The sequence below is a fragment of the Aspergillus sclerotioniger genome (genome assembly GCF_003184525.1).
Source record: "Aspergillus sclerotioniger CBS 115572 chromosome Unknown BO94scaffold_9, whole genome shotgun sequence".
NCBI classification, from domain to species: domain Eukaryota; kingdom Fungi; phylum Ascomycota; class Eurotiomycetes; order Eurotiales; family Aspergillaceae; genus Aspergillus; species Aspergillus sclerotioniger.
The window spans coordinates 1-11,671 of NW_020290999.1; the positions used below are offsets into that span (position 1 = coordinate 1).

The 11,671-nt window shown below is 43.9% G+C and overlaps 4 protein-coding genes and 1 non-coding gene across 5 annotated transcripts; 2 read left to right on the top strand and 3 right to left on the bottom strand.

Annotated features, from left to right (window-relative positions):
- On the bottom strand, nucleotides 1–1,139 carry BO94DRAFT_387267 (Zn(II)2Cys6 transcription factor). The gene has a single exon (XM_025607299.1). It carries the CDS (start codon nucleotides 938–940, stop codon nucleotides 152–154), a length of 789 nt encoding a protein of 262 aa, XP_025469015.1. The 5' UTR covers nucleotides 941–1,139; the 3' UTR covers nucleotides 1–151.
- Nucleotides 1,140–1,258: 119 nt separating this feature from the next.
- Nucleotides 1,259–2,363, top strand: BO94DRAFT_533432 (aromatic alcohol reductase). The gene is made up of 3 exons (XM_025611329.1): nucleotides 1,259–1,339; nucleotides 1,382–1,798; nucleotides 1,845–2,363. Exons 1-3 carry the CDS (start codon nucleotides 1,307–1,309, stop codon nucleotides 2,304–2,306), a joined length of 912 nt encoding a protein of 303 aa, XP_025469016.1. The 5' UTR covers nucleotides 1,259–1,306; the 3' UTR covers nucleotides 2,307–2,363.
- Nucleotides 2,364–2,529: 166 nt separating this feature from the next.
- Nucleotides 2,530–3,457, bottom strand: BO94DRAFT_622751 (peroxidase family protein; the record flags this gene model as incomplete). Its single annotated transcript, XM_025617100.1, has 4 exons — nucleotides 2,530–2,699; nucleotides 2,747–3,015; nucleotides 3,072–3,312; nucleotides 3,358–3,457. 4 exons carry the CDS (start codon nucleotides 3,455–3,457, stop codon nucleotides 2,530–2,532), a joined length of 780 nt encoding a protein of 259 aa, XP_025469017.1.
- Nucleotides 3,458–5,017: 1,560 nt separating this feature from the next.
- Nucleotides 5,018–5,090, bottom strand: BO94DRAFT_t128. The gene has a single exon. It is a non-coding gene; the product is annotated as a tRNA-Thr (tRNA).
- Nucleotides 5,091–7,425: 2,335 nt separating this feature from the next.
- Nucleotides 7,426–8,338, top strand: BO94DRAFT_488780 (uncharacterized protein). The gene is made up of 4 exons (XM_025609073.1): nucleotides 7,426–7,745; nucleotides 7,798–7,869; nucleotides 7,918–8,070; nucleotides 8,120–8,338. The coding sequence occupies exons 1-4, from the start codon at nucleotides 7,457–7,459 to the stop codon at nucleotides 8,278–8,280; spliced, it is 675 nt and encodes a 224-aa protein (XP_025469018.1). The 5' UTR covers nucleotides 7,426–7,456; the 3' UTR covers nucleotides 8,281–8,338.
- The last annotated feature ends 3,333 nt before the right edge of the window (nucleotides 8,339–11,671 follow it).

Below are 11,671 nucleotides of genomic sequence, written 5' to 3' on the forward strand. Positions count from 1 at the left end.
GGTTTGGGAGGGGGTAGTGGGAGGGATGGGGGTGTACGAGGTAGATGGTGGCGGCTTGGAGGACGGTCAGGTTGGTTGTGGTTAGGATGTTGAGTTGGGCGAGGGTGTGTTCGATTCCGGTGCGGTATCTTGGGTGTTTGTTAGTGAGGTGTTAGAGGAGTTGGGGATTGGGGATTAGGGTTGAGGTGGGGTAGTACCGTTTCAGCAAGACGGGCTTGTCTTCATCCAGCTCCTCCTGGCAGGTACTGGATGACATGCTGATCACGGCGGCGTAGTAAATGACGAAGAGTAGACATTCTGTTGCTAGGTCGGAGGTCGTCCCGGGTCGAATCATCTGCATCACGTCTTTCTGTACAGATGGAGTGTGGAAGATCTTCAACACCGGATCGACGCTGTCTAGGTACCATTGCCAGAGAAATGATATGGTGATGGGTGATGGACGAAGTGCTTCGAGGGGCTCGGGACCACCGCACGAAGCAGTGCATACGCCAGGTGCACTTGCTGGCAATCCATAGTCTGGACTGGGACGATCATACCCGGGGAACTCTTCATCGAGGTTTTGATCTTGTCTTGGAGTAGGTATCTCTTGTCCTCCAGTAGATATTACTTGTACTGGAGTAGAGCTCTGTCGCGGAGTAGGAATCTGCCTGCGTGCAAGCAAAGGCCCACCACCCTGCAACAAGTCCCTAATCTGGGCCATCCCCTCCCCCAAAACCTGTAGCGTCTCCTCAATTCTCTCAATCCGACCGATAACATCGGGGCTTCTTGCATCCGGACTTCTTGCATCCGGGCTCCTAGACCGTTTTCGCTTCCCCGGTGGATAGACACATGTCATCTGCACCTTGACGCAATAACCACATGGCAGCGACCTATCACATTTGATTTTTCGTCGGCTACATTCAAAACAAGATCGTCCGGGAGTGAGAAATCGACGAGGCATTTTCGTGGTAGTGACAGTATACAAGTGTGTCCAGACCGGTTGGTATGAAAGGAAGATGAGAGGATGATGCGATTGAGAGAGATCTGGTTGGGTAGAGCGGAGAGCGGAGCACAAGTCCGCATTTCTAAGCCGATGATTAATTTGCGTGGGTGCAATTAATAACCGTAAGCACTAACCTGACACGAGGCGCTAACGGGACTCGGATTAGGGCTGTGGTATGGATGTATAGCATCATCGATTGATGCCATACTGTTGAGAATACATAAATAGGCCAGTATTCCCGTTGGGAATATCATCCAGCAACTACAATTGCATTATTCAAACAGAATCAACCAATTAACAGATTCCCCCTTATTCACTCGCAAAATGGCCACCCCCATCAAAATCACCCTCATCGGCGTATGTCTCCCAGCACATAGCAATCACTGCTAACACATCCAGGCCACCGGCTCGATCGGTAAAATTATCCTGAATGCCCTCATCGCCCACCCCAACTTCGCCGTGACTGTCCTCTCCCGTCAGGACTCCCCCGCGACCACCTTGCCATCGGGCATCACCGTCCACAAAACCGACTACTCGTCCGCCAGCCTGGAGACTCTCCTCCGTGGCCAGGACGTGCTCATCTCTGCCGTCGGCGCAGGTGCTTTCCCCGAGCAACAGAAGTTCATCGACGCTGCCATCCGCGCCGGCGTGAAGCGATTCATCCCGTCCGAGTTCTCAACCAGCAGCCAGGACGATGAGGTGCTCAAGATCCTGCCCATGTTCCAGCAGAAGCGGGACGTGATCAACTACCTGAAGGAAAAGGAGAAGGAGGGCTTAAGCTGGACCGGAATCGCAACATCTGGATTGTTCGACTGGGTAAGTTCCACCACACATAACTCTCCCATCTGACTAACAAGAATAGGGCCTCACCGCCGGCTTCCTCGGCTTCGATCTCAAAGAGCACACTGCCCTGATTTGGGATGGCGGAGTCACCCGGTTCACTTTGACGAACGAAAAACAGCTCGGGGACTCAGTCGCGTCTGTGATTTTGCATCCCGAGGAAACCAAGAACCGGTTCGTGTATGTTGCCTCTGTTGAGTTGACGCAGAAGGAGGCCTTGGAGACGCTGGAGGACGTTACTGGTGTCAAATGGACGGTGACGGACACGACAACCGAGACGCAGATTTCCGAGGGGTTTGCGAAGCTTGGTGAGGGGAAGATTGAGGGTGCGTTTGCGCTAGTTCGTGCCACTGCTTTTGGGAATACCCCTGGTCTGAAGGTGAATTATGTCAGAGATGAGGAATTGGCGAATGAATTGTTGGGGCTGAAGATGGAGAATTTGAGGGAGTCGATTGAGAGGGTGGTTAAGGCTGACTCTAACTGAGAATGATGCTATAAATTAGGGAATAGCCTTTTCTTAAAACAGGGTTGTTATTGTCAGATCTAGTTGAAGATTTAAAGTCTACATTTATATGATGCATGTTTGACTTCGTGATAAGTGACATCTCCTCAGTACTAGCGTGTCAGTGCAACTCTCGAGTAATCATATCTGCCAAATCAATAGAATGAAACAAATGCAGCCCTCCGCCAGAAGCCTCGACAGAACCTCATGGCATGGGGCCTACGTGCAAGTCGACAAAATCAATCAGCTCGGCAACCTCCAGAACAGAAGCATCAGAAGCGTTCACAATGCCTGTAACCGTATCTATAAGGACCGATGTCGAAATACTCTCTTGGGGTTTGGTCCAACCAAGCTGCTGGGGCAGACGCTCATGCTCTACACAACATTAATGACTGCCTAGTTCCAAATAACAATTGACCTACCAAAGAAGTATTCCACCCACGACCGATTAGCCGTCTCAGAGCCCTCTGCAAAAACAATCATATAGGCAGCGCTCTCCCCATAGCTGAACGCATGACCAGTTTCCGACTCGGTATAGGTGGGATTGGTAGCCATCGAGGTATTCACTCGAGCCAGGCGGGCATGCGCTGCTGCATTGAAATCAATGAGAGGGGCTATCCAATACGATCGTGTCTCGTCGAAGACGGTCTGGTTGAAGTCATGGTTATCCCCGAAGTAAAAGTCCTGGCGGCTACGTAGGTCAGTATGAAACATGATTGCAAAAGTCTATGGCGGTGAAGAACACACCTCAAACTGGCATCATGCTCCAGGATATTATGACGACTGAGATCGCTCAGAGAAAAGGTAGTTGCGTTTGGATCGGGGTTCGTGGTTAGTGCTTCCTTGAACAGGAACTGGGAAAGGTCTTCAGCGATATTGAGTGAATTGTTTAGTACCGCCACTATGCGGTCTTCTGTAATGTCTTTGCCGTCGTGTGGTAGGAATCCGTGGTTTGCAAGTGTGTTCAGCATGGGACAAGGCCCTCGCACTGTTGCCTTTAGTCTTTGTCATTCCAATTGGCAACCACACTCACCATCGTCAGGGCCGGGAGCCGACCAGGGAAACGGGTGGGATGAGACCTGGGCCAACGCCTGGCTCAAAGACGCAGTAACAAGAAGAATAGTGGCTTTCATGGTGCTTGTATTCCTTGTGTCGCTTGTTGTGTCTTGGAGCTGGCATGTCCGCGCATCTATATATGAGGACTTGGGCACCGAAAAAATACCCCCCTTGTGATTGGCGCATGTGCCGAAGCAATGGAGGGGTCATTAATCAGTAGTAGATGCATGATCGGGGAACCCGTGAGACGCATACTTGGGGCTACGTCAAGCATTCCAGTGGCTCTGCATTTCAGGGCTTGTCATGACCCAGCTGGATCAGGCAAGCCACCTTCCTATTCGGGACTTCCGAAACAATTGGCTTCCAGAATTGGGAATCATACACCGCCATTGCCCTTCCCAACTGAGGAATTGTTTCACAACGTCTGCATCAGAGGCATGAAACCAAACGGTAAAGCTTATAGATATGTGGATTGAGCTGGAAATCCCCGACGCACGGTTCCTTGCCGTGTGCAGATCATAATATCAATTATTGGTATGCATGCTTGTTCATGTCATATGCATTATCGCTACCAAAACTAGTCTCATTCGGGTAATCACATTCCTCACGACGTTGGGTTGCATCATACTCAGGCAAGCCACGGCTTCTGATTGAGGTATTCTAGTCATTGCTGACTCTAGTCGTGTGGTCTAGGTCACTGGCAAAGAGGGTTCCAGCCTAGGATTAACTGTGTCAGTTGGTTGTTGAAACTGACAGCCACTCATGACGCAAAGGGCATTGTGATGGTTATTGTTCCTGTTGGAGCCTCGCGTGGCATCCCATCCATTCAGCTGGGTGTGAGTATTTGCCGCCCTTCATACCCTAGGTATGCATTTGACATATCATCTCCTGCAGGTACTGGATACACCGCACACCTGGTTATATGAAGCAGCTACAAACCAGAGTTGCTGCAGGACTGTGTCAACACAAACGAAATTATTGCTTTTAATATGTATGTTCTTAGCAAACATGATAAGAATATATAACAATTAGGTACACCGATCATTCACACATGAGACGGGATTTGAAAGCCAGACCCATTTCATTCATTGTTTCAATATTTCCTTGTTGTTCCCAGCCTACTCTGACGCTCTTGACCAATTCGCTCCTTTTGTATATATTCCTACTTCAATATCTCTTACCGCTACTTATTTTCATCTTTCTGTCTTTTTAGCATCATTTCCTTGCTTGCTACCCCACCAAATAAACATACCGCTAATTACATACGCGAATTCCCACCAAGACGAATTATAAGCACCTCCATGGACCCCAATAGGGCTACACTAATCACCATATCTATTGGTAAATTACTCCAGTTCCCACACAGCTACTGAATCGCAAAATGTTGCTGGCTTAAGCTGTGCCAATGGAGCCCAATTGCAATTGACGCAGCAGTATCGAACACTGCTCTTATAAATAATTGATGCAGTTGATTACCCCGTAACGAAAGCCTTGCGATATTCGACAGAGCAGTCCAAGTGCAGCCACATTATTATTACCTCCACCTCACCATTGAGACCGCACTCAACTCAGGGATGAATCCGACCCACTCAGCAATGCGGACGACTGTCTGCCGATAGAAGAAATCGGACAAAAAATGCTCGCACTCGGATTCGAACCGAGGATCTCATGATTACTAGTCATGCGCTTTACCAACTAAGCCATGCGAGCGGATTGGTTGAGCTTGTTGGCACAATTGTGCTACATGCAATAAAAACAAGGAGCAAGAGGCACAGGTCGTGCTGGTCTGAGGTTTGTAACTTTGAATGCAGTTCATGGTGAGCTTCTGATAGGGTGGGTGTTAATAGACGGATTTTAATATCGGAATTGAGTTGCTTCGAGGGATTGCTCGAAGCAGAGGTAGTAGGATACTGGAATGAATTCATAATACTCAGGTCTCCTTTTGTACAGATTAGAGGTGATACTATCACCTCTAATGTGTAGAATGATAGAATTTAATCCACTCATTGGAATAACGCTCGGCAACTACATAGGAGAATAAATATTTTGGGCGTTTTCTGTGATGTAAAAAGATAATTTGAACCCGAACTATATATTGTAGTAGACTAAAATTGCCAGAGGACATATTCAATGACTAAACATGGACTGACTGATATATATTCCGGCTAAATCATCGAGGACTACCCTCAATCAAACCAGTAACCGTTCCAAACTGGAATAGTAACACAACCCTCTCAAAGCCCACTTCAGTGGATCTTGTAATACGTGAATATCTAACCTCAAAATCCGGCCCCCAACGTTGTCAATCAAATATGATTCCTCAAACCAATGGAAAGCCTTTCCTGGTCGAGTTGTCAAAGAATCGCGAAAATCCACTTTTACTAGTCATCCAATAGGAACGTGACAAGGCTACACGTAGACTCATTGGGTATTCACTACCTCTTATGCCTGTTCTGTTGAATACTGGTAGGCTAGTACTGCACTAGCTCCTTCTTGGTTCTTGCTTGTGTTTATTCTAGTCCATCAAGTTATCCCTTGGCGTGTTTCTCTATGACGTGAGTCGTTTGGACACTGGTTGATTACCGATGGCAGCTAGCCGTACCAGGAGACTGAGAAGGCAACCATGAAGCCATATAGCCTTCTCTCTGGCATATAGCCGGTTATTGCACACTTGTCTCTCTGCTCGCTTCCCCTGATCCTTGCTCTTGCATAGTACGGAGTACGATTATCCATGCCTCCTGAAGCCATCAGACTTGGAATCCTCCGGCATTCTGAGCCATCATAAGCGAGCCGTCATCACAGTTCTCTAACACCCAGACACACACCGACTGGATATAGCCTATATGCCGTTGACCGGCTGACAGTGAATGATGTGAGATAATCACCGTCAACTCATAGTCCGGAAGGCTGCCTTACTCCAAGTGCTCCATCTATTACTGTTGACAAAACAAACGACTAGACCCGGTCTATACAGGCGTGCGACCATCAAACTACCATTACCTGATCGCATTCTCACTGGAAGGTGTTACCTAAAACCAATATGTTTCGGTTCCACGCATAGTGGTTGTCTACCTACGAGACGACTGTGGCTTCCAACGTCTGCAATAAAACATCCGAGGACGGATTCATTTACTCCTTAGAGTAGTCGCCAAGACCTTTCACTGCAAACAGAAACTCCAGCCGACTGGATAATGCTGGACTTGAAGGAGTTCCCTCGGCTTCAGTGTCCCACGATATGCACTAATCGTGGCCCTCCCACAGCAACAATTGACCCCAACTCTGACCAAACCACCGAACATGACAATATCCCGATAAGTGTCAGATAGGGGTTCGTATGGCCAATCATCTCGAGCTTCCTAGCACGGGGTCTGGTGGGTCTCTGCTGTCAGCCGGCGTGTGCAGCACAAATGCCAAATGCCAGTTAACCTTCTTCATCAAAACCCTCTTATACAGCCATTGAATCTCCAATTGGCCGTATCATAGCCCTGTGCAGGACTGACATTCCCCATGGTGCCCCGCAGATACCCAGCGCTTAAGCATAACCTTGCGCTGAAATGAAAAAGGAGATTTCTCCGTCCCGCTGGAGAATGACAGGGCACCAATGACATTTACTTGAGGAATTGATCAGGCCATTCTACCGTAACACATCTGCCTATTTTAGCAGGCAAAATAGAGACCCAAACGGCCTTCCGGGGTTTCCATAGGGCAGGGCTTCGAAGTGGATGCGCCGATCCAGTGCCGAGACCAAGTGGGCCACACGGGAAATTCAGGTAGCAGTCTGCGGCAGTAGCCTGTCCCTGAGATCCATCTAGATTGATTTGCTGCCGGATTCTTCGTATCCTGCTCCAATTCGGGCAGTTAGGGCACTGAATCCTCCTTCTTCCGAACATTTCTTCCGAATCTAGATCCAACAGTGGATACTGATGAAACAACAGCGATTCTATGCTGTCACCAGGCCGGGGACTACTACCTCGGTACATGCTTAGAACGTATAAAGGGTTATTTCATCCCGGCTTCCAATCTCTTGTTCTCCAACAACTACAATCCCAATTTTATTCCTCCACATCAACATCACAATGTACACTCGCAACCAGGTTCTCGCGGCTCTCGCCCTCGGCGCCACCTCGGTCAACGCCGCCATGGGTCCCGCCTTCAGCACTGGCCCTGTCTCCTCCAACTCCTTCATCCGTGAAGCCACCTCGACTCTCGTCCTCCCCAACGGCCCCAGCGGTGGATCATCCGATGCCATCACCTCCCTGTGGGTTGGTATGGGCACTTCGAACGGTGACTTGATCCAGTCCATTGCCGACAACTGGCAGCAGAGCGACTGGACCATGTACGCCTACACTCTCAAGGTGACCGGCGGTGAGACTCCACAATAATCAATACAATGATCGAACCACTAATATCTCTACAGCAACCTCCCAGGAGCCCATCTACGGTGATGGCCAGGCTGATGGCACCAAGGGTGACAAGGTCACCATGCACTGTACGTACCCAGTGCATTTATCTCACCCCAGAAACTAACCCCCTGCAGACAAGTTCGAGGATTCCACCGGTAACTACACCCAGACCGTTTTGATCAATGGCAAGACCGTCTCCACTCTCTCCACCAGCGATGCCAAAGCCGAGGGCTGGGGCAGTGCTGTCGAGTGCGCCGAGGATAACTGCGGTACTATTGGCGCTCACTGTAAGTTGCCCTGATTGGTGCAGTTGAACCGGACTAACTCATCGCTTAGCCTGGATCGATACCAAGATCATTCTCGATGTTGCTGACCCTGACTACATCAACACCATGGCCAAGGGTGAGGGTGTGACTGGTGACATGTCCACCACCGACGGTGGCAAGACCTGGACTGTCACCACCATTGATATCCCTGAGTTCTCTTTCTCTTCTTAAGTGTGCTGCAATTGACCCGGCTGGAATGGGTTGTTAGGATAGCGCTTGATCTTCTCTTCAACCTTGTATTATTATTGATAGCTTTGAATTTATTTACATTGGATTAGGATCTTGAGAGATTCTGCAAGAGATGCAGGCAGATCGCAACTATCACTACTTCATAGATTTCCCGAGTGATTGAATAGAACATACAGAATAACATCTTCAGCTTCGAGTATATTTGACTAGCACCCCAGATTTCCTGAACTGGATATAGTCTTTCTTCACTCGTTGTCATATATACCAACCTCATCTAGTATCCTGTTTCACAAATCCCAATCTAGTCGATCCCATTGAAGATATCCAATCATTTGTTGCTATCAGGCTGAAGTGCTTAGATAAGCGAGAGCTGCAGGTCGCCAAGGTAACAATATTGAAAGAACAAGGGGTTTGACTCCCAACATCCAGAGTCATCAACCAGCCTTACCAACATCACCCCTTACCAGTCACTAAATACACTAGAAAATGTCCGGACAGCCGGTTGGTCAGTAAGCAAGCGCGTCACATGTCTCATCATGTTGGCCACAGTGTTGTTGTCCTGTTCATCCTGCGTAGCAGAAGTCTTCTAGCTAGTTAATAAATATTACTTATTTTTCTTCAGCCTTATATCTTAATAAGTTACAAGCCCGGCTCTTTACTGTGAAGTACTACTATATTTATTATTAAGTATTATTTAAAGTAATTTTATAAAATTTTAAGTTATCAAGAATCTTTATAATATTCTTATAAAATTATAACTATAGAAATATTTAAATCCTTCTTATAATACTGAAAATCTTAATTCTAGTTATATTTATAATTTACAACCAATTACTCCATACTAACTATTAATTAAGAATTTATTAGAATTAAAAGAGTTATAAAAAGATTGTCAAACCCTAGGATCGTGTCAAACCCTAGGATCGCTTCTCCCTGTTCCTGTTAGCTTAGCTCCCGTTCCGATACGTACCTTGTGAACTGAATCAAAGGTAGTCAGGCTGTTGACTATCTAAAGGTGACTTGATCTGAACAGAAGAAGAGAAGTAAGGCCAGATAGTGCCACGCAACTATCCGTAAGTAAGTGCGGACGAGTGTTGTCGCTAAGCTTTACCGAAACGTAGGTTACTTAAAGACAATTGTAAATTGAGCACGAAGAACAGAACTAGCTAAGTACATGAAAGAGTGTCCTTATATCCTATCCTTCGTCATGGCGTCGCCATGATATGTCATGTCGCCGATATGTTATGTCGTAGCGCTGCCATGTCCTGTCGTAGCGCTGCCATGTTATAGCGTGTCGGTGACATGTCCGTCGTGGTCACGTGTTTGTGTAACCGTCCCGGTTTGTAGGTTGCTCTGATCGGGATTCTACTCGATAAGAGTCCTTGCCTTCCGGACGTGGCCTTCTGCCTAACGTATCCGCCTTACTAGTTCGTTCAGCTAGCAGGGGTCTGTAACAGATCGCTTCTCCCTGTTCCTGTTAGCTTAGCTCCCGTTCCGATACGTACCTTGTGAACTGAATCAAAGGTAGTCAGGTTGTTGACTATCTAAAGGTGACTTAATCTGAACAGAAGAAGAGAAGTAAGGCCAGATAGTGCCGCGCAGCTATCCGTAAGTAAGTGCGGACGAGTGTTATCGCTAAGCTTTACCAAAACGTATGGTTACTTAAAGACAATTTGAATTGAGCACGAAGAACAGAACTAGCTAAGTACATGAAAGAGTGTCCTTATATCCTATCCTTCGTCATGGCGTTGCCATGATATGTCATGCCACTGATATGTTATTTCATGTCGCTGCCATGTCCTGTCGTAGCGCCGACATGTTGTAGCGTGTCGGTGACATGCCCACCGTGGTCACGTGTTGTGTAACCGCTCCGGTCGTCGGTTACTCAGATCGGGATTCTACTCGATAAGAGTCCTTGTCTTTCCGGACGTGGCCTTCTGCCTGACGAGTCCGCCTCACTAGTTTGTTTAGCTAGCAGGGGTCCGTAACATATAAATATTAATAATATAATATATATACTGAAACAAAAAAATATATAAAAATCTATAATCTATATTAAAGAATCTAAGTTTACTAACACGTGCTTTATAGCAAGCTAGAATTATTATCTATATTAAATATACTGAGTAAAGTATTTATTATAGACTTTATTACAGATTTATTGTTTAGCTAATAAAAAGAGATTATATATAATACAATTCAAATAATAATAAATATATTTATAAAGTATATCTTTTACTTATCTTATAAAAAGAATATTAATGTACTAAAGCTTATAGAACTAATTTATAAATATAATATACTGTATATTAGAAATATGTATAGATTAGTAATAAATAAAGAGATTATTTTTATAAGTAGATATTAAGCTATTTTATATTATTATATAAAAATATATAAGAAGATATTTATAGTATACTATTTATAAATAAATAGTCAGATAAAATAGTAAAATCAAATATTAGAATATTATTTATAAGCCTATACTAACTTCTTGTAAGATAATTAGACTAGATAGCTATCTATAATTTAAATATTATATAATAATATAAAATACAGTATAATAAAGATAATTCTACATAAGACCCTTATAACATTCTTACTTTAACTGTATATAGATATAGATATTAAAGAACTGGACTAAAAAGCCTTAATAATAAAAAATAAATAAGATTACTTATTAAAATAAGAAAATTACTCCGAAAATCCTTAAAAAAGTAAAATATATTAGATTTCATAATATAATAAATATTATATAGAATAGATTTATTAAATTAATTAAGAAGTTATAATATATGTAAAAAATATGATAATAATCTAGTTTAATATAAAGCTAGATTACTATTAACTCAGTCTTTTTATAATTATTAATATCTGGGGCTCGCAGTCATACAAGCTATAATTATTATTAAAATATAAGAATCTATATCCAGTATCTTATTTTTATTACTAGAATCTTATAAAACTAGACTGGGAGTCTAATACTGTCTATTATTAATCTTAATTAATAAAGAATAAAAATAATAGATTAACAAAATTATTATGCAAAGAAGAATTAAAAATATATAAATTAAATATTTAATTAAATAGTTTAAATATTTTTTAAATAATAATACTTAAAAATCTCTCGTGTATATTAAGAAAATAAAAGTTTTTTTAAATATAATAAAATAATGAAAAAAATAGTATAAACTAATCTGACACATAACTTTGTAAATAAAAAAGATTTAAATAAATTTTGAAAAAATTATAGAACTAAAAGAATTATAGCTGTATATTATAATATAAAACTATATAGACAGAGATATATTATTATTTATTAATTATAGAAAAAGAAAAATATTCTGAAAACTTTTTTTAACTAATAAAATAA